Raw genomic sequence first — 20,422 nt, forward strand, 5'->3', positions numbered from 1 at the left:
TCTGAGGGTACGCACAAAATCCAGTGGTTGCGCATGTTTCACGAGTCCCACGTTGGGTTGTCGCAGGCGCTTTTCTCAAAAAATGTAAGAAGAATTTAAGAAAAGTTTGGTGAATGAGGCTCAGTGTCCTATGAAATAAAATGCACCTTCCATACCTTATCTGTGCTTCTGTACAACTCGTCCTTAGTGCAGAGCTGGGGATGCAGAAGGAGGGAAGCCTTTTAACACTGTAAATAAATGGAATAAGTCCTTAATATGACAAGGGGGAAGGAGTTTGTGTTTTGGAAGGTTCCAAAATACAAGCCACAGTGAAGACACTTAAAAGATTAAGCTTTTATGAGTGCAGTGCAAAGGACATCCTCTAGCTCTCTGTGTGTATTGCAGTAGACATTTAGGAACTGGACCAGTGATTTCTAACATAAATGAGCTGCCAAAATTAGTTGTTGTGCATTGGTGCGTTGTTTATGCTGCTGAAAACTGAACAGGTTTCATATGAACGGGAAGACCAAACCCGCTCAGTAACTGGAATGGGTGAACTTGGATTGTGTTACAAACCAGCAGGTACCAAATACAGTACCTCTTCCCAATAATCTCAAAGCTGGTCTGGCTGCTAAACCAGACCTCAAACTTTGCAGTCATTTGTTCTAATCTGTTCTGCAACTTTTTATAAGTCTTCAGAGATACTACATTAGGCTAAATGCAATGAATCATGTAGCAGACCATGACAAACAGATGAATGAATTTCCATCTTTCTAAGGTGCAGGTGCCATCTCAATACACTTTCATAATGAGGAATCTCTGTTGTAGATTTATGGGACAGTTCAAAAATAATAAATCCAATATAAATACATAAAGAATACAAATATAATAACCACACAATGAAGTTTGCATTGCATTCAATACAAAATAGTTGTGGTTTATTCCTTTGGGAACAAAAAATGGCAACAACTAAGTGTCACTTCTCATAACCAGCAATATCTACAGGAAAGAAACAGCAACGGCTCCTTCTATCAATGACCATTTTCCACCAGGTTAAAATGATAAGTTCAAATGTATCTGATGTGGTTTGCCTCGGTGTGCATTTTTTCACATTCTGCCTGTTCTGAACATTAAAACGTGTTCATTCAATTTCATTTCCTTCAGTCAGTCTTAAAGCCTGCAAAGAAAACATCTGTCCACTTTTCAATTTCACGGTTGAAAATGTTTTGTTTACACAGCTTCAAAAACACTGGTGTCTGTACAAATTTCTATGAAAAATAAAAATAAAAAGGATAGTTCTGAGGAAAAAACAAATAAGAAATCTGTCATAAAAGAACATCAACATTATGCCTGATTGAATCCTAATGTCACTTTGTAACCGTTGCCTGACATTGTATTCTCCATTTGTCGTCTCCTGGTTGGTTTGTCCATGGACACCTTGGGATTTCATTTTCTCCCTAGGGCTACAAAGACAGATCCACACGCAAAATACAATTCCCAGAAGAATGACATTCCATTGTGCGTTGCTCTTTTCTGTCCCCTCTCTAACACTGTATTTTTCGGCTATTTAAAAAAAAATAAAAATACAAAGACGCAGATGAAGCAAAGTACTAAATGGGAGTACATGTTTTGTTTCTGTCACTTGCAGGTAAATCATCTTAAAGGGAACTTGTTCTTGGTGGTCCAACTGGGTCTTTTGTCCATGAAGCTTGCTTCAGTATGTGCTTGCCTACAGTATTTCTACTTCACTGCTGGTAGGGGTTGACAAGGGGTGACCTGTGACATTAGTGCAATGTTTCCCAACTTTCTTTGGGAAAATTATTTTTGATGTTTTTGTCCCATCTCTACTTTTTTTTTTTGACTAGCCCTTGGTTGTCGTTCTCTGGGGCTTCTAGTTTGTAACTAATAGGCCCACTTCTTCTTTAGTCCCTCGTAGGCCCATTTGTCCTTTAGCTTGGGGGCTGCTCCGACCGTTCTGCTCCCAACACTACGAACAGAGCGAAGGGAAGCCTTATGCTAAGCTAGACAGTTAAAGACTTTGCTTTATTTAGCTACTCTGCTCTCATCCTCTAAGCCTCCGAATTTCCAAACGAGTGGCTCTTGTTGGGTTGATGTGTCCAGTTCTTCCTCCCACACGGATTCCACATCCCAGGCATGAACTAGCAGGACGTCTAAGGATTTAGGTCATGTCTTCACACACAGGAAGGAGCACAACGTCAGACCTCACTAAGCCAGAGCCGAGGAGAAAAGAGGGGGGTGTCATGGTTTTTGTAAACGACAAACATCCACTTCGCAGGCCCATCTGTCCCTCTCCTCCATCGCCGTCTTCTCCTCCTCCTCCATTTTCCCTCCATCTTTAGAAGAGACTAATTACAGCAGGTTTTGGATGGGACAGCGAGGAAGGGGGAGAACGGGGGGAGGCTGTAGGTAGTTAAGTAAGTAACAGCTTGGGGAGAGGTTGTCCCTGCATGTGCGAGGGGGGATAAATCTGTGTGTGTGTAAAGTGTGGCGATGCTTGCTGCGTGGCTGTTAGGACTGTTTGAGGCGCTTGCGTGGGGGTCCCAGGAAGGGGCACTGGGCAGAGGCCAGGGAACGGTACGCTTCGGCCACCAGGTGAGGATGGGACGCTACCATGGACTTCCAGCCTGCCGTCTCCATTACCTCTGCAGCATGGCTGGAGAGAGAGAGGGAGGTGAGAAGGAGAGAGAGACAGAAACAGAGTGAGAAAGTACAAATATTAGACTAGGAAAAATGTGTTGAGTATAGGGGTGTAACGGTACACGTATTCGTACCGGACCGTTTCGGTACAGGACTTTAGGTACGGTGCAGATGTGTACCGAATGCAATCTTAGTAGGCTTGTTTTGCGTGTGGAACATACTTCAAATCCGAGTTCCCACACGAACATATTAAGTGGCGGACCGAAAGTTTGTTTAGTCTCCGCCTCGCACTTTGAGCGCACTACACAGACAGCACGCTTAGCTTAGCCTAGCCTCTGGCTAGCGAACGTCATGGCCAATGCAAACGATAAGCCAGAGCTTGAAGACCCTCCCTTATCGTTAAGGTCTCCTGTTTGGGAACACTTCGGTTTCCCGGTGAAATACAACAACGGACAAAGACAAGTGGATAAGATGAAAGCTGTGTGCCAACATTGTTCAGTAGTGATCGGGTATGTTTCTGGCAACACGTCAAACTTGATAACTCATTTGAAACGGCACCATGCGAATGTGAATATCACTGCTGCAAGGAAAAAAACGAGCGTAGTGCAAACGCTGCTCCCTTCGTCATTTAAACAGCCTTTCACTGGTAATTCAGATCGGGCCAAAGCAATAACAAATGCTGCACTTCCACACTTTCCACAGTCAATGTGGAAAAGTTCATTTCCTGAAAAAAGAAAAGATTATTATAGTTATTTATATTTTTTATTATATTTTATATATTTCTTATTATATTTTATATTTTGTTTAATTTATTTGAGAATATTTTATTTATTGGAGAACTTATTAGTAGTAGTTTGCAGCAGTATTCTATTTTTTATTCTATTTTATTTTTATATATATTTTATATATTTTATTTTTTATTATGTTTCATTTAAAATTTTATAAAAACAAATTATAAACTGTTGATGTTTACAAAAGTTCATAATAAACGACAAGCAATTTTATTTTTGCATTTTTTTCCCTTACTGTACCGAAAATGAACCGAACCGTGAGTTCAAAACCGAGGTACGTACCGAACCGTGATTTTTGTGTACCGTTACACCCCTAGTTGAGTATATAAAAAACATGCAGCAATAATGTAGAGTTGAGGGAGGGAAACAAAATAAACTCAAATAGTTAAGAAATATGTGTGGGCAGGGACACAGACACACATGTTGAGAATAATTATCACCCACTCATCCATGTTAACACAAGCGGTGACACCAGACCCAGCAAAGAGTCAGGTTGTCCTGATCCCTCTGAACGCCTTGACAGGATTTAATAATATCAGACAGGCCACTCCGCGAACGAGACATCAGATTAAATGATTAAGTGCGATAGAGAGATGGCAAGAGACGGGGCAGGAGGGGGAGAATGAGAGGCCAGAGCAATGATGCCAAGATAAAGAAGAAAGGGACAAAAGAAAGAAAAGCATAAAAGCAAAATGACAGGTGACCATCCACTATCAGTGAGGGATGGAGAGCAAGGGATAAAGAGAGAAACAAGGGCAACAAAGAGGGAAAAGAGAGAGAAAATGTACAGTGAGTGTTGCGGATCTGTGAGCCTGTAATAAGGGTCGGACACTGCCAATTCTTCACACTCTCACTCTCTCTGTGAACTCACTAGTTGATGAAGTCGACGGCCTGCGTTTTGAGCTGGTCGGCGCTGTGCAGGTCGGCCAGGATGAGGATCTCAGCAGCATTCTCGACAGACAGACTGGTGCACAGGGCGTCCTCACACATAACCTTCAGTCTCTCCAGAGCATACTGAACGAGAGCGGGGACACAAGAGGAAAAGAGGAATATGAAAAACTGTAATTTACTGTATATTGCGTATTACTGTTTATTACTGTACAGAAAAGATTACTTTTAGATTTGTGCTCAATAAGATTTTCTGGGGATGTGAATACAAAAACAAGCTCAGAATTGATAGCTCTGCTATAAAATGAAGATCATTTGGATGCTAAACTTTAGAGAAACACCGTTTCTCAAAGTCCACAAAATCAGTCTCCCATTCGCTGTCATGGAGGAGTGAGATCAGTGTTGACATCACAGCGTGAAAAGCAGATTTGTGGCCATCCTGATGGTTCAGCGGGCCAAGGTACATGCCATGTAACATCGTGGGTCCCAATCCACTCATTACCTCTACCTGAGGGTGTGTCTGAAAGCTGATAGGACATACTGCCTACTAAACAGTACGCACAAAACTCCCATCACATTAAATACAGTCCAGAATGTGATATCAACATCTGTAGTCATGTCTGGTGTGGTTCGCAGTTGTTTAAATTCAAGGTATTAATGACATTAAAATTCAAAAGCTTCTGCTCGAGTATAGTCAAAATACCCAATAAATCACTGAATCTCAACCTTTAAGATATGCAGGCCGCCCTCCATAAACTGTAGGCAGAGGCTTGTGAGCGCCATTGTTCTTAATTTTTGACAGCATGCACGCAGCAAAATAGCTATAATCAATTGATTTTGACTTTATATTAATTTCTCCATTTCATGGTGTTGTAACTGGCTGTCTGGCAGATAGGTGGATAATGTTGATAGCACCCTGTCTCAACATATCAAAATATATTGGTGTAGCAGTTTTGTAATCTTATATTACCTTGTCAGCTGCTGCCAGCAAGTCGTCAGCCATCTTGTCCAGGTTGGGAGCTTTGTCTGTGTAAATGAAGCACATCATCTCTTTGAATACCTCAGGCTCCACGTCGTTGATCTCCACGCGGTTCTGACAGGGACAGATAGGGGAGAGGAGGGTTAGTTAAAAGCATTTCACCATGACACGCATTCCACTGAAGCTGCTCTGTTTCTCCAGTTTCTTCACTCTGGCACTTCTAATCAGGTTTTTGGTTTTTGCATCACTTCAAAAGTGGCAGCTATTTGTATTGATGATATGTTACAGACGGAGTCACAGTGAATAAACAAAGCAAACTTGTACCACTATTTCTAAGAAGGCAGAATCAAAATCATATAAATTATGTGGTGTTATCAACCACCATTTATTATTTAACTAGCCCACTACAAAAAAAAAAATGTTTTTGTTTTTTCCCTTTATTCTCCCTTTTGCTTTGCACAATCACTGATTGAATTGAATCACTGAGTGAACTGTTTTTCTTTCAAAAAAGTTTGCAGAAAAGAAAAAAAAATTCTAAAATGGCCGTGGTCTTAAAAAACATTTAGGTAGCATCTCCTGCAATTTCATTTCTTATAGTCACAAGTGCGCAGATGGAAAAAGCAATTCTCTGTTTCTGCAGCTTTGTCAGTGAAGGATGAATCCTGACCCCCATGTGCGGCAGGACGATTTCATTTCAGGTGTGCCATCATTCAGTTTCACCAAATAGTTTTGTGCTGTAGCCATTTGACAGCACACAATCCTTCACTCACTTTAACCCCTCGACAGAGCAGTGAAACTTTGAGCAGCTGAACCGTTGAGGAACAAAACACATTTATTTCTAAGAGCATAAAACAAAAAGGATTGGAAGCTTGGGCTCACCTTTTTGCTCTCTTCCATCTCGTGCTCAAACATGGCGCTGAATACAGGGGAACGAGCTGAAAGGAACAATATGAAAAGATATTTGGAAAACGTGAAAATGTCCTTGTGTGAGAAATTGCAAGATCAAGTGAGAAACAGAAACAGGGCGCCAAGCATATAAATCATGAGGAACAAAGAGGGGTAACAAAGAGAATACGCAGGGTGTGTCTGCGTCTTGTCTGTACCTGCCAGGATGGCTTTGTGGGCCTGGAACTCCTGGCCAGCCACACACAGGGAGCAGTCGGTGAAGCGCGAGTTCTCCCACAGGCCACCCAGCTCATCTGCTAGCCGGCAGTCCGGCACCTTCACCATGTTCATAGTGTTCTGGCCAGATATGTTGACCGAGTCCTGCACCACACTCACCTGGGCAAGAGAAAGGACATGTTGTATTTCAATACATGCATTTTAGGGGGGAAAAAAACTGATGATGAAAAAACTGAAAACTGATCCAGTTTATAAAAGTGATATAATTTTGTCAACCAAAATTCATAAGTTACCTACTATCATAAGAAATAAAAAATATCAAATGTTTTGTAAAACTAGGCACGTTTTTCAAATGGTCTATAATTTAGGACAAAAAAACTCAAATATATAAACAAGTTAAGACTGTATGGCAACAACAGTGATTATCGCAAAAACCCGCTCACCCACTTCCAACAAAAGAGGCCAAATGCATCTGTATTTCTTTATCTTAGTGCTTATTTAGTCTTATATGTGAAGTCATAAGGAATCGGATTAGATTCCTTATGATTAAGGATTAGAAAGGTTGGAAGCTGAACTTATAGATATGAAGCTTATGAAATGAGATCATTTGAGTAGTTTGGAATGAGTGTGAGTGTTGAAAAACATGGTGAGAAAACAAATAGCAAAACACAAAAGGGCTCCGGCCGAACGAGGAGTAGGCAGACTTTACCTCACAGAAGAGCGTGAGCTTGTCGTCAGGTAGAAGACCGTTGGCCTCGTCTAAGAGAAAGTCTCTGCGGATGAACTTCTTGAAACCCCAGTCCTTCCCCTGGACAAACCGATAGGCTCTCTGGCTTTCTGCACACCAACAAGGACACACACAAGTGTGAGTAACACACACATAGGCAAGCCCAAGTAAAGGAGCTTTCTAATTAAAGTAGTAAACTAATAAAAAATAGTAAACTAAAAACATTTTGTACAAAGGGAAGGGATGTTGCAAACTATTTCAATCACTTCATCTTGAAAAAACAAATATCTCTCATTCAAATCTTGCTTCAAGGAATATGACTCTTACATGGCCTCTGTAGCCAGGAGCTTGGCTAACGTTAGCCACTTTGACACAACAATAAAGCTAGTGCTAGCCCGCTGACTCACCCATGGCTTTGGTCTCCTCTCCCTTGGCATTGAGGATGGAGAACTTGAACTTGGCGCGCACCTCAGCCTTGGGGCAGCTGACCAGCAGCAGGTACAGAGACAGGTAGTCTTTGCTCTCCTCATCCAGACCCTTGGGATTCACGCGCAAACACCTGAGGGTGGGCAGGGAGGAGCAGTTAGGAACAGTCGTAAAGGGGATGGGTAACATTTGAAATGGTAACAAAGTATTTACTAATTATTAAGTATATTGTGAATCACTCCTTAGACCAATTTCATATGAAGCGAAGCAATTCAATACAGGGAAGACAACTGCATTCATTTTTTGTTTTATATGATACAACACAACTTGATTCAGTGCCATGAAGAGTTATTTTGACTCTGGTTGGGACTCATGTAGTAATAAAAAAAATATCATGTGGTAATCAACATTATCCAGCTATGAAACAGCTGTTAGCATGATAATGTGATTAACATTATATATGGGCTAGGCACCTGTATAAAATAAGTGAAATTTCTGACCGGTTACACATTTTACTGTGACAAATAATGCACCTTTCATATTTCTCTGGAGCCTGAAAACATAAATGAACTTCTCAATGTCCCCTACATTTTACATTCTTTCAACAATGGGGAAAATTGACCCACTGCTAGAATTATGAAAGTCTTCCATTCCACTGGGGTTGTCACAATACCACAATTTTGAACTTTGATACAATACCAGTAAAAATGTTGATATTCAATACCATTTTCAATACCACAGCCAAAATAAACACACCACCCCTTACCCATAACTATAACTATTGCATTCTTTATGACCACTAAAGAATAATTTTTCACCCTTGAAAATAGTTTCAAGGTAATTTGAGGCAGTAAATAACAATATAGAACATAAATTACAGACAGAAGCCGACAAATTACAAGTACAACAAAAACACTGTCGACACTGAATTCTTTAAAATCACAAAGGCCTCAAAATCACTGTCAGGGTGAAGAGGTTACAGAGAGAAGAACTTAAACAGAGAAAGAATAACAGTTACTGTCTGTGTAACAGGCATAGAAACAGACTATGCTTGAGTGTTTGTGTATGCATCAATATCAATTAGTAAGTTAGACATATTTTAATTTCTTTGCATTTGCAAGATTCCTCAAAAGAAACACTAGTGTATCAAAGTGGTCTTCTGTCAGCCTTGACCCTCTGCTGGTCAGAGACTCCGCTACACATGCCATCATGCCTGACAAAATGATTCAATGTGGCGCTAAAGACGGCACAGAGAATGTGAGAGCAAAGAGCGAGTGAGAGGGGAGAGGCGGAGCTGCTCCATGTGGGCTGTGTGTGCGAAAGACCGTGTGCCTGTGTGTGTCTGAGCACGCTGCCGAATACAGTCTCCCGTTTCCCATCTTTTTTTTCCTCAACTGGTATCAAATGTATGGCGCACTGGATATTGATATTGTTTCAAAAATCCAGAACCAATACTTCAAGAAAAATCAATACTTTTGACAACCCTACATTCCACCAAGAAAAACAAAAAGACACAAGGAAAAGTGCTAATTAGATCTTATAATATAACGCATCCAAATAGAATAACTGTGAAAGTGACAGTGTAAATTAAACTGGGAAAGTGACTGTAAATTAACAGAAGACAGATTACAGAGATAAAATAAAATGCAATGGCAGGACACAACAACATATGGTTTGTTTGTGGTTGACACTGCAATATTTGGTTTGCTGTAAACCAAACTCAAATGTGCCTCTCACTAACTCCATGTGTGCAAAATAAGAGTGAAACTTCAAATGAGTTTGAATGCATGAATACTTTCAAGTCGCCGTTTTGAGCTATCAAGTCATTCTGACAGTTATTCCCACATGAGAGGCAACAGCCACACTCACAAAGGGAGGGAGGGGGGCTAGTCGTGACACTGTGGGAGAAAGAAAGATGCAAAAGAAGGGAACCAGCAGAAAAAAATCAACATCCATATTTTAGACTGTTGAATCGGGTTTCATCAGTCAAAAAATGGCATGGTCTCCCCAATAATAATCATTGAATAATCATTATCATTATATAATCATCTGTAGTGTAGTAACCTATACTTTAGAACTCAAACCTGTCAGCAAAATAAAGTAACAAGTGACAGAGAAGCTACACCAAAGGGAGCGCCTTTCAGTGCCATCTGCTACACACAGGGCGCAACAAATCAATGGCATTCTGATTATCCATTGCCCTAAGTAATATTGTTTTAATGCATTCTATGTAAATCATCATAATCTGGGAAACAGGTTATATAACATTTAGCTAGTTAGCTAACATAAAACTGTTATATAGGTGGACATCTAATTTATTTTCTATTAACCAAATCACCAGAAAGTCTATCTGAATGTAGGCTATATGCTAAATAAGCATATAGTACGCCAATAGAAACAATGTGCTGTCAATTCCGCCATTGTAGCAGGGATCAACTTTAAAGGCAGCGTACACACGATGGCTGACACCTGATGGATCCAGTGTAGCATGGCTGTTATTTGTTTATACAATGTACATGTCAGGTAGCAATCTAAGTAGTCAGATAAAATACACAGTCTGTTGGGATGATGTTTTGAAGCTGACACTGTTGTTACATCTGGAGGTATATCTCCCCTCCTCATTTTCACTGCCCTGTGCTGAGAGGAATCATGCAAGTCATTCACTTTTCTCTCTGGAAGCCAATTTCCACGATGTCTGCTTGTGATGATCTCAATGAGCATTCACAACAGCAAAGCTCAGGTTCTCCTCACCCGTTACCCGCTACTTAACAGGATATTACTGTTGAATTGTTTGCTTGATATAAAAATGAAGGGTTTAAAGTTGGAGGTAGACTTAAGTTCAGTAATATAAAGTATGTTGCAACAGTAATTCTTAAGATGTTTTCGTGGGATTCTCTAGACATTTATAAACAGTCCACTTGTTGTACAGTACAGTAAGATTGCAAATACCAGATACTGGAATATGCAGAAACAAAGCAGCTCTCTTGCCCACCCACCATTTCAGCTTGTCATTGGCCCCAGAGGAGAAGGTGGAGCTCTTGATGACTTCGCCCATCTCCTCACGACAGAAGCTGAAGTTGTTGATGGTCCACATGTAGGAGAACTTCACCACTTTGATCTGGTGGGTGAACACAAGAGGAAAAGAATATTCAATAAAAATTAGGAATACCCGATTTATTCTTGATTCCAGACAACGTTACAAAATCCAGGTTGGGAAATTTCTAGTAAGCATGTCTACACTACAAGCCGCTTTGGCAGGTAACCAACTACTGTTTGGACGTACTATTCTACGAAACTATATATCTAACTTGCTGGGAAAAAAGTGTATACCAGCCACTGTGTCATGTGAATGGAAGAGTTAGTTTCCTAGCCTGGTGACAACCAACTAGCATGAGTGATTACAAGTTCACACGTGTGGTCACTTTACCTGTGTGTAGCACCAGCTCTCGGCCACGGGCCCGCTGGACATTTCCGCCGGGGGAGGGGGACTCGGGACTCTTGACATTGCCAGCGTGACAGCAGGTGTGGGGGGCAACAGGGCGAGGAGGAGGATCCGTCACTTCCACACACTTCCACACGTCAATGTTCACTCCCAACGTCCACCTGCATCAGCAAACGCCAGATGGAAGCAGTTTGCCCCCTAGAAACATAGACAATGTGAGCATGATTAATTGACCAGACTAGATATTTGAATTGTGTCTCCTTGAACTTCCTTGAGAATACCAGTTTAGCCTGGCTCATTTTTCGCACTAACAGATGGGTAAGCAATGATACACCCTCACAGAGAACTACTCTTAAAACAAAACACAGCTCATTGTCATTCAAGACACAGGCGCTGTATCTCTCATTAATCTAGTTAAGACTCAATATCATTTAATTCATCTTGGCTAACAGCGAGTGTGACAGAGTGTGCCCACATTGTCTGCTAGTGCGGTCTGCTGGATTGGGGCTAGATGAATTGTCCCTGACCCATTGGGGGACGGCAGGAGATCGATGGCCCATGCCTGTTCTAGGATCAATAGCCGCTGCAATGGCAATTAAGTCTCAAAATGAACTGTAAATAAACAAGGTGGAGAGCAGTCTCCTAGGACTGTGGTGGGGATTGGAGCCACTGACCAATTCTGAGGCTCTTGAAACACTGTCAAGTCACATATAGGTCCGGCATGCACAGACTTGTGAAAGGCACATGCACACACACACAAAAACACCAGTGTATTTCATGGTGCGGAAATCGGAGATGTAGTAATTTAATGAGTTTTTAAGGTGGTGTGTGTGTGTGTGTGTGTGTGTATGTGTGTGTGGCCACAGAAAATCACTGAGGGTTTGCTGTAGAAGGAACAATGGATACCCAATGAAGCACTAATTTAGAAGAACCAAAAGAAAAAGTTGAATGCAGACAGTATTGATACAAGATCCAAAAACTGCAAAAAAAAAAAAAAAAAAAAAAAAGGCTAGAAACTAAAGCCTAGGTGAGACTCTAAGACTTGTCCAACAAGCTCTCTGCAGCCTAGTGGAGGAGAAAGTAGGCCTGACTGTCAAACCCATGTATGCCCCCCACTGCTGCAGGCCCATCGTTTGAAACCAGCTGAGAGGGGGAATAGCAGGGTTTGAGGGGGCAGCCTGCAAGTAAGTAATGCCAATACAAGAGGTGTGCCAGGGACTATAAGACACATAGTTCAGTGTCATCGCTAACTCATCTGACAGAGGTTTACAGGTACTGTATTGCCCCCGTTTCTAGACCTTTATTACTGGACAAGGACAAATTACCCAGTGCTGGACACTGTCTCGACACAATGCCAGATTTATGAGCCCTTTTCATCTTGCAGCAAGGTCAGTAGCTAAACGATGTACTAGATTTCCCCCAATCACTCATATATAATACTAGTCTGTCTCTTTCTACCCCCTCATACACTCAATCTGTGGCCAATCTTTTCCACCATTCAATATTTTTCTCCATTTCGCCAATCTTTTCCCACATCGCTATCTTTCTCACACACACATGCGTGCACACAAAGAGCCTTTATTGCCTTTATTTCTTCGTCCATGAATTCAATTTAGGTCAAAAGGCAGGGCGATAAATTCTGACGGCGGTGAGCTGAGCTTTCTGCTCCTGATGATTGTATTGCAGGGCGGTGCTACACTGACAGCAATGCTGCCTACAGACGGATTTTAAAAGACTGAAAACGGAAAGCATGCCACACCAAACAACAAACAGATTTCTGAATTTGAAATATTGTCCATGGCCCAGACTGAATCCTTAATCCCTCACACAATAAGATTAACTATGCCAACCATCGGCACTATAGGGGGAAAAAAAACCAGGCCTAAAATTGGGCTTAAAGTCTCAGTATCCATTTTATTAGGTACTGCTCCCTGATTACATAAACGGCTTGCTCCTCCAGACAGTGAGTCACATATAAAGCATAAATATAAAGCATGCATGCAGGGTCAAGAGGCTCAATTACTGATCCACGCTAGAACAAGACACATAATTTTAGTGACTTGTAACCAAAAATGGTATGATTGTTGGTGCCAGACACGCTGGTTCCAGCATTTCAGAAACGGCTGCTCTCCTCAGTAAACTAGACAATGTAGTGTGTGAAAATCTGAGAACGGTGCTACAAATAAAACATCCAGTTCGTGGCAGCCCCTGTGGATGAAAATGCTGTGATGAAAGAGGTCAGAAGAGAATGGCAAGACTTGTTAAAGCTAACAGGCGGGCCACAAGTATGCAAATAACAGCTATCTATCTACTATCAGTACCAGCCGATATCGGTATAGGTCTGAGATTCTTTTTACTGCCGATATTTGGCCAATATATTATATACACATATACATATACATATATATATATATATATATATATATATATATATATATATATATATATATATATATATATATATATATGTAAATATATATCTATGCTGCCTACAGACGGATTTTAAAATATATATATATATATATATATATATATATATATATAGGAGTGTGTCTCTGAGTGTGTCACTTAATACAACTGCAAATTAGCAACACAATAAAACGAAATCTGTACGAATTGTGCAACACTATTGAGCCAGCAACTCAACATGGACATGATTCTGTCCTGTTTCAAGTCCAGATATTTATCTTAATCTGGCCTCATTGGACTATGAGAAAAAGCTCTTGTGCAGTGGAAGTTATTCACCACTTCACTTAAATTAAGGGAGTCTGGCCAACACACAAAGCAATCAATATCAGGAGCTTGTTTCGGCCTAGTTCCAATGGCTGTCTTCAGAAAATCCAATGAATGAAGAACCAGCCGATCTTCTTGATTCTTTAACAGTGGCAACTGGCAAGATGGAGTGAGGTGATGAGGATAAAGGAAGGGAGCCACAGGGGAAGAAAATGAAAAGTAAAGTGAAAGAGAAGCCAAATGGAAAAACAGATGGAAAATGAAAGATGAGCCTCTAGTCTGTGGAACAATCGAAAGAGATAGCGCCATAATTGCAACAAAAGAAGGAGAGATGGAGACAAAAGAAAATCAAAAAGAGATATGAGCGAGAAATCAAGATCAGATTCAAGGACAGGTGGTCAATAAGAGCAGAGGAGCTGAAGACATAGCAGCCATTAGAGCTAAAATGTCCAAGAAGGGGGAGAACTATGCAATTAATGCTTTAAACTGTTGTTTGTTTTCTTTTTCCAAATTCACACCTTTACCATTTTCTCTCTCCTCTCACATGACTTGCAATCAATTACAGCCTATGCTAACTGCAAAGTGCAATGTTCACCTAACGTGTGGAGGATCTATTAATCTGGGACACATCATTCTCAAAACAAAAAGATCACCAGGAGAACATCCAGAGCTCCAAAGACATTCCAAAGCTAACCTTATAATATCTATCTTATGATAATACATGATCAGATAATCTATATATATTACGCTTGCGCCCTAAGCATATGAATGTGTTAAGTTTTCAATAGCATACAGTAAGTTACGGACAATCAATTACCTGACTACATACAAATAAGGATAAAAAAAAAAAAACATCAGATAAGGGCTGATCTTTCTTTCTTGCCCCTTGAAAACCATCAAACTATTCAAGGGCAGACAGATAAATTAGAAATAATAATTTCCAAATCTGAGAAACGCAAATCTCTATGAAGCCTTTGATCATAACACTCTTACTGAGAAGTAAACCTGAGGAGGCTCCAAGCTTTTTGGCTTTACCATATTGATCCTGTATAGACAAACCAGACAGACCTTGACAGCAGTGTTTGCTACTTACAATCAATACAGTCTAGGTCACGTTCAACAGTCAACTATTAGAACAACATCAACTAAATAATCAAACTGATCCATGGTTCAGCAACCTTATGAGTATCTTGTACACCCCATGGATAGGTCATGCTATGATATCAGGAAACTTGACTGAAATTAAAATGTTACAAGGGTAGACTAACTCTTGACTTGCCCAGAAACTGAGCACTAAGTGGACTCATCTGAACCTAGCTTTCAGGGACGTGAGCAAGACAACACAATAAAAGCAGGAAACAACAGAAGAAAAGCCGGAAAAGAGGAGTAGTCAATAGAATTGGAGCTGTATGTCCACAAAACTGAAATTCTGAATATACCTGATTAATTACACCTCTAAAATTACAATTAAAATGCACCATATAGGCCTATCTATATAAGATGTCAGATGGTAGTTAATTATTTTTGGCAACCACAATAAATTGGGGATGAATTGCCATTTAAAAAAGAAAAAAAATCAATCTCTGCTCTAAATTAAAGAGTGGAAGTATGGAGGCATTTCAGGTGGCAATTTCCAGGGGGAATGAAAAAATTGCAACCCTTGTCTAAGTGTCAGTGAACACAATGTCTATCTCCAAGGCCTTGGTCTTTGAGGACTGCAGTAAGCCACGGACAAACCTTAAAACTATAATTGGTACAGGGACCGGGGATCGATTGCACAGCGCGCGTTGGGCCTCTATGGGAGCGATTTCATATTCTGCCCTTGCTCATGGTGCTCCTCCTTTCCTGAAAACTCAATCTCAGAGAGGTATGAACTATTGATTTTGCTACAGCGATCAGCTTGCCTCCCTCTCATCCCTGACTTTGAGCAGACCCACAATTCCATTGAAGGGGATTTGACAGGGCAAAAAAGCATTAGCACCCAGCCTTGACCTCTTGCCTGCAGTTCCACACTAAACCCCCCCTCACTTCGCCAGGCACGGGAGGTTATGGGGAAGATAGGAAAGGGAGGAGGTACTTCAATGCATATCTAATGTCTCCAGTCACCTTCTGGTTGATACCATTACCAACAGGCCAGCTGCGCCGAGATGTTACACTTGACATTTTGACCTCCAAGGGCAGACACTCCCGCTGGCTGAAACACACTGCCATTAGTCTAGTCATTAACCCTTCAGAAAGGAGTTGTAGGCCCAAGTGAGGAGCAGTGGAACTTTACTGACTTACGATAACCTTTCAATTTTTATTTTTTATTATTTGTAGGTGTGTGAGTTTTTGTTCCTTCTTGAACAAAGACAGAAGCCCTCTCCAGAAAGACCATGGCAAAGGTCTCACCAAATGGGGTGGGATGAGGGACATATTATGCTATTGTTAACAGAGTTGTGTGTAACAACAGACACACCAGCAACTCTTGATTGAAATAGGTTATGGTTATAATTTCAATGCAACTATTAGCATTCAATCACACCAAGACACACTGAGTGACAGGTCTGGATGCACAAAAATTAGATTTTGCTCAGACTGTTATCTGATCTTTAAAACTAGATAGACAAGTGGTCAGGCTTGCACTGTGATCAGAATGCGACAATGAGCAAGTAAGCCAAGCTAAGAAAAAGTAACGCAGAGTTAAATGAAATGCAGACACAGGAGATGCAGAACAGCCATTTTCAGAATAAGAGCGGTGTAATCAAAAGCAAAAACAAGTCAGGTAACAACAGCTAAAATTTCAATCTGTTAGTATTCACTCACCGAGGACTGAAAAAATAAACAAGCATGTAATTCGTGATACTCTGCAACCAGTTTGGCGTTAAATTGACTCACTCAGGATTAGAACCCAGGATCTCTGCCCTGGCAAACCTGTTCTTAACCAACCGAGCTAGACTGAAGGTGACACAGCATCAGGCTCATAGTCTGCACTTGTGCCACAGTTTGTTTTTTTGGGGGACTGACAGGCAGAATGACTTATACTAGCCGCTGGCCTCAGCTAAAAGGTTAGATTGCACTCACACTATTCCCCCTTTTGTGGAAAAGCGCTCCCTCAACTGCATATTGTGTGGATAATTTGAAAACACAACTACTTCGTTTACATAATGACCAGTTTCCAATATGAGCAAATGGTAATTAAATCCAGCCCTCAAAAACTTTCCAGAAACTCCACAACACAGCCAACGGGTTCCATACCGACTACGACCAGAAAAACAACTGCTACCAACTTTTGTACCAGTACTGTTTCATCCTTGTTGTTGTGGTTGTCATAAACTGCCAGCTGCCTACATACTCTGTTAAGTTGAACTGTTTACAACTTTAGAAATTTCCAACAGCCTGCAGTGAGATCTGATGAAACTGATCTTGTTTACAAGTGTGCATATTTATGTAAAACTCACAAAGAGTTGTGCATTTTCAGTGTGTATATTTATATTACAAGATATTTCAGTTCACTACATCATACAAAAGCACTGTTTACATTTAATTTGCCTAATAAAGAGGAATGGAAATATTAAAATCACTTTTTGCATCAATTTGTCCCCTAATCCATATCAATAATCCACATAATCACATAATCAATAATAGTATAGCTTGTCTGCAAATTCCTAATCATATTGTATTGTAATATAGTATCAAAACGGAATCATATCATGAGGTCCTAAATGATACCCAGCCCTAGTGAGCTATATACCAATCAAACCACAAACACAGACACAATCCGTCTGTTGTCTATTCAGTCAAGATTCCAAATTCAGGAAGTCCCAAAAGAGTGGTGGGTTTTGCTTTCTATTCATCTCAGGTATAATGCGCATTATCACACAGGTAATGACCCAGGTGTATCACAAATCTCTGTACGATGACAATAGCATTGTTTTAGCCAGTTACACACATTTCTGTCCACAGAGTTAGAACTCAGCTAGAAACTGCTATACTGTGATTTGAATTACAAAAATGATTCTATAACAAATAGCCTACACAATTTGAATTCCAGCTAGCTGACTCAAATAAATCAGTTTAATCTGTTTTCAATCTTTCATATTTGTTGGATGTTGTTCAACAAGTAGCAAAAGCAAGATCTTTTTAAGTGAATAGGATGGGAGTTAATTTTAATAAACAACTCATAATGAATGCAAACAAAAAACAGATATTAACAATCGTGCATTCAAATGGTATAGGAGTTTGTTATATGACAAAGATGGCAATTTAAAAATCCAAGCTAAATTGTAATGGAGCATCATGTGATGGGTGGGAAGAACAGTTGGCAAAAAAATACTATTCAGCAATTTACAGTCCTGCAGAATTGAGTGCCCTGAGCACACCAGTGAGCAAAAAGACAAATCTATCTTTATATACTTACTGCTGCATTACATCTACAATTACACAGTGATGTAAGCAGTGCCCAACAGCACATGAAAACAGCAACAATAACAAACTGCAGACATGTGGCTGCATGAGAGATACACAGGACCTACTGTCAGTAAGAAAGAATGACATATGAAGTAATGGCCCTCTGCTGTGATGTCTGGTCTCTTTCCAATCCAAGTAAGTAAAACATGCAACTGTGCACGTGCTGATGCGCCAGTACTGAGTGGATATGATGACACTGTCCACTTCCTTTGGGTCACATTCAGCCAGTCCCTGCTACCCAAGGATTTCAAATGACTCAATGCTGTTGTAGGCTACTGGTCTACTAGCCTATCTGATCCAGACTGGTCTGCTGGCCCTGTCATGACAGTTTATAGTCTGATAAGCTTCTTTATGGACAGTGTGGTTAAACATTACACAGGAAAACGTGATACAATATCTGCATTCATCTCTTCATAACATGAGCACTCCATGCTAGCTCTTCCATATAAGATTATCGTTAACTTAACCATTACAGCAAAGTTAATGGTTTTAGTGCAATAAGTATGATGAAGGCCCAACATAAAGCTCAGACGTATCTGCCTCTTGTTCCAGGTTGACTGCGGCTTACTGTTTATACTGTGTAAACTGTAGACACGTTTAAAACTTGAGTCTACTCACCATGTTACTACTACTTAGCAGTTTGGGATATTGGGAACTGAAACACAGACCTTACAGCTAATGCTAGTCGGTGACAGTGGCATCTAGTTAGTTAAGCTTGGGCCAGCTGATAGATAACTCTTTCCAACAAACATCCAGATAGTTGACAAGGCCATCTCACTTTGGATTGCACTCGCCATTTGATTTGGGCATGGTGGAATTGCTTATAAAGACAGCATTGGTTAACGTTACATAAACAACCCAGAATAACTGACGTTAGCAGCTAAGTCGATCGTGCTAGCGAGTTAGCCCTTTTCGTGAGGTGAGGCAAACAAAAAGGTCGGGGAAACTGCAGCAACAATTGCGACTTCATAAACGATATAGCAACCATTATCGTATAATTTTAACCCTTTGATCAGTACATCACATTGTTCTGTTATATTTATCGCCGAACTCACCTGTGTGTTAAATTATAACGTTAGTTGTCCGGGATCTTCTGTTGTTATTAGCTCGAAGGCTAGCTGGCTGGAGAACTGGCAAATCTCGACAGTGTTGTCTCGTCAACAGCGCCCCCTGTTGTATCGGCGTGATACAGACATTTCACGGACCACGGACTTAAAACCCAAAACCCAATAATTTAGATGGTTTGTCACAACTGCAAATGAGTAAATAACCAACTGTGTTATGTCTGTAGGTTGTTAATATGGACGAACACATTTATCTTAATTTAATCAGCAGAGTGGGTGAGCTATTGCTGTGCTTTAATTACAGCGTGTCAAGATTAAAGCACATCGAAAGACTGATAAGGTTGTATTTAATTAAGCTGTAGATGGAATTAATCTCTGCATTCATCAGTTCACCTTCAAGGCCACTCCACTACTTGTTCAACCTCTAATGTTCACGACCTAACGTTATTTTTAGTGATTGTATCTCCCACATGGGCTCTAGCAGAGCAATGAGTTTTCATTAATATACTTCTAATATCTGTCTTTGGACCAAGAACTCAGATTCTTCTCAGTGTAAGGTTGAGACTGCAGTTACCAGTTCAAAATAATGACTTAGTGCCATCTAATGGATATCTTGGGCCAAGCAGGCAACAGTACAATTTATATGCTACAGTTTTTCTCAAGTGATTCGGCATTTCTCTCCAAACTAAGGTTCAAACAGTAAACACAGCCACATAAATAGACTTTCATTTTGCAAATCTGCCCACATGGATGGGTTTCAAACCACTTATGTACCAGTGGTGAATGATGGAACCACACAATGTCCCAAACTCTCATGCCTTCTGGTCCCTGTAGGCCCAGACTCTTTAAGAGGTACAAGGATATCACTGAGGCAATCCAAGAAAACTGAATCTTGCCGCATTGCAGGGGCCCAAAACAAAATTATGGCACACTACCCCATTCTAGCGTTGCCTCCACATTGACCAGAGCCATTGACAGGGGCAATTACATTCCTCATGCTCCTTTTTTTTTTGTTAGACTGAAGCCAACTTCATCAACTTAATGCATTATTGGTTTGGCTGCCACATAGTTCCACAATCCTCTAAAGAAAACAGTTTGGTCAGTCTCTAAAGAAAACAGTTTGGTCAGTCATTATGGTGCTGTAGCATTAAAACTTCTGCTTTT

The 20,422-nt window shown here is 40.6% G+C and overlaps 1 protein-coding gene across 1 annotated transcript; it reads right to left on the minus strand.

Annotated features, from left to right (window-relative positions):
• Window positions 1-915: 915 nt before the first annotated feature.
• Window positions 916-19,319, minus strand: LOC139921391 (speckle-type POZ protein). The gene is made up of 10 exons (XM_071911608.2): window positions 19,250-19,319; window positions 10,998-11,210; window positions 10,567-10,688; window positions 7,552-7,703; window positions 7,127-7,254; window positions 6,399-6,576; window positions 6,175-6,230; window positions 5,287-5,409; window positions 4,300-4,442; window positions 916-2,653 (listed from the first exon to the last, which is right to left on the minus strand). Exons 2-10 carry the CDS (start codon window positions 11,073-11,075, stop codon window positions 2,509-2,511), a joined length of 1,125 nt encoding a protein of 374 aa, XP_071767709.1. The 5' UTR covers window positions 11,076-11,210; window positions 19,250-19,319; the 3' UTR covers window positions 916-2,508.
• Window positions 19,320-20,422: the final 1,103 nt, after the last annotated feature.

The sequence above is a fragment of the Centroberyx gerrardi genome, chromosome 20 (assembly GCF_048128805.1).
Source record: "Centroberyx gerrardi isolate f3 chromosome 20, fCenGer3.hap1.cur.20231027, whole genome shotgun sequence".
Taxonomy (NCBI): domain Eukaryota; kingdom Metazoa; phylum Chordata; class Actinopteri; order Beryciformes; family Berycidae; genus Centroberyx; species Centroberyx gerrardi.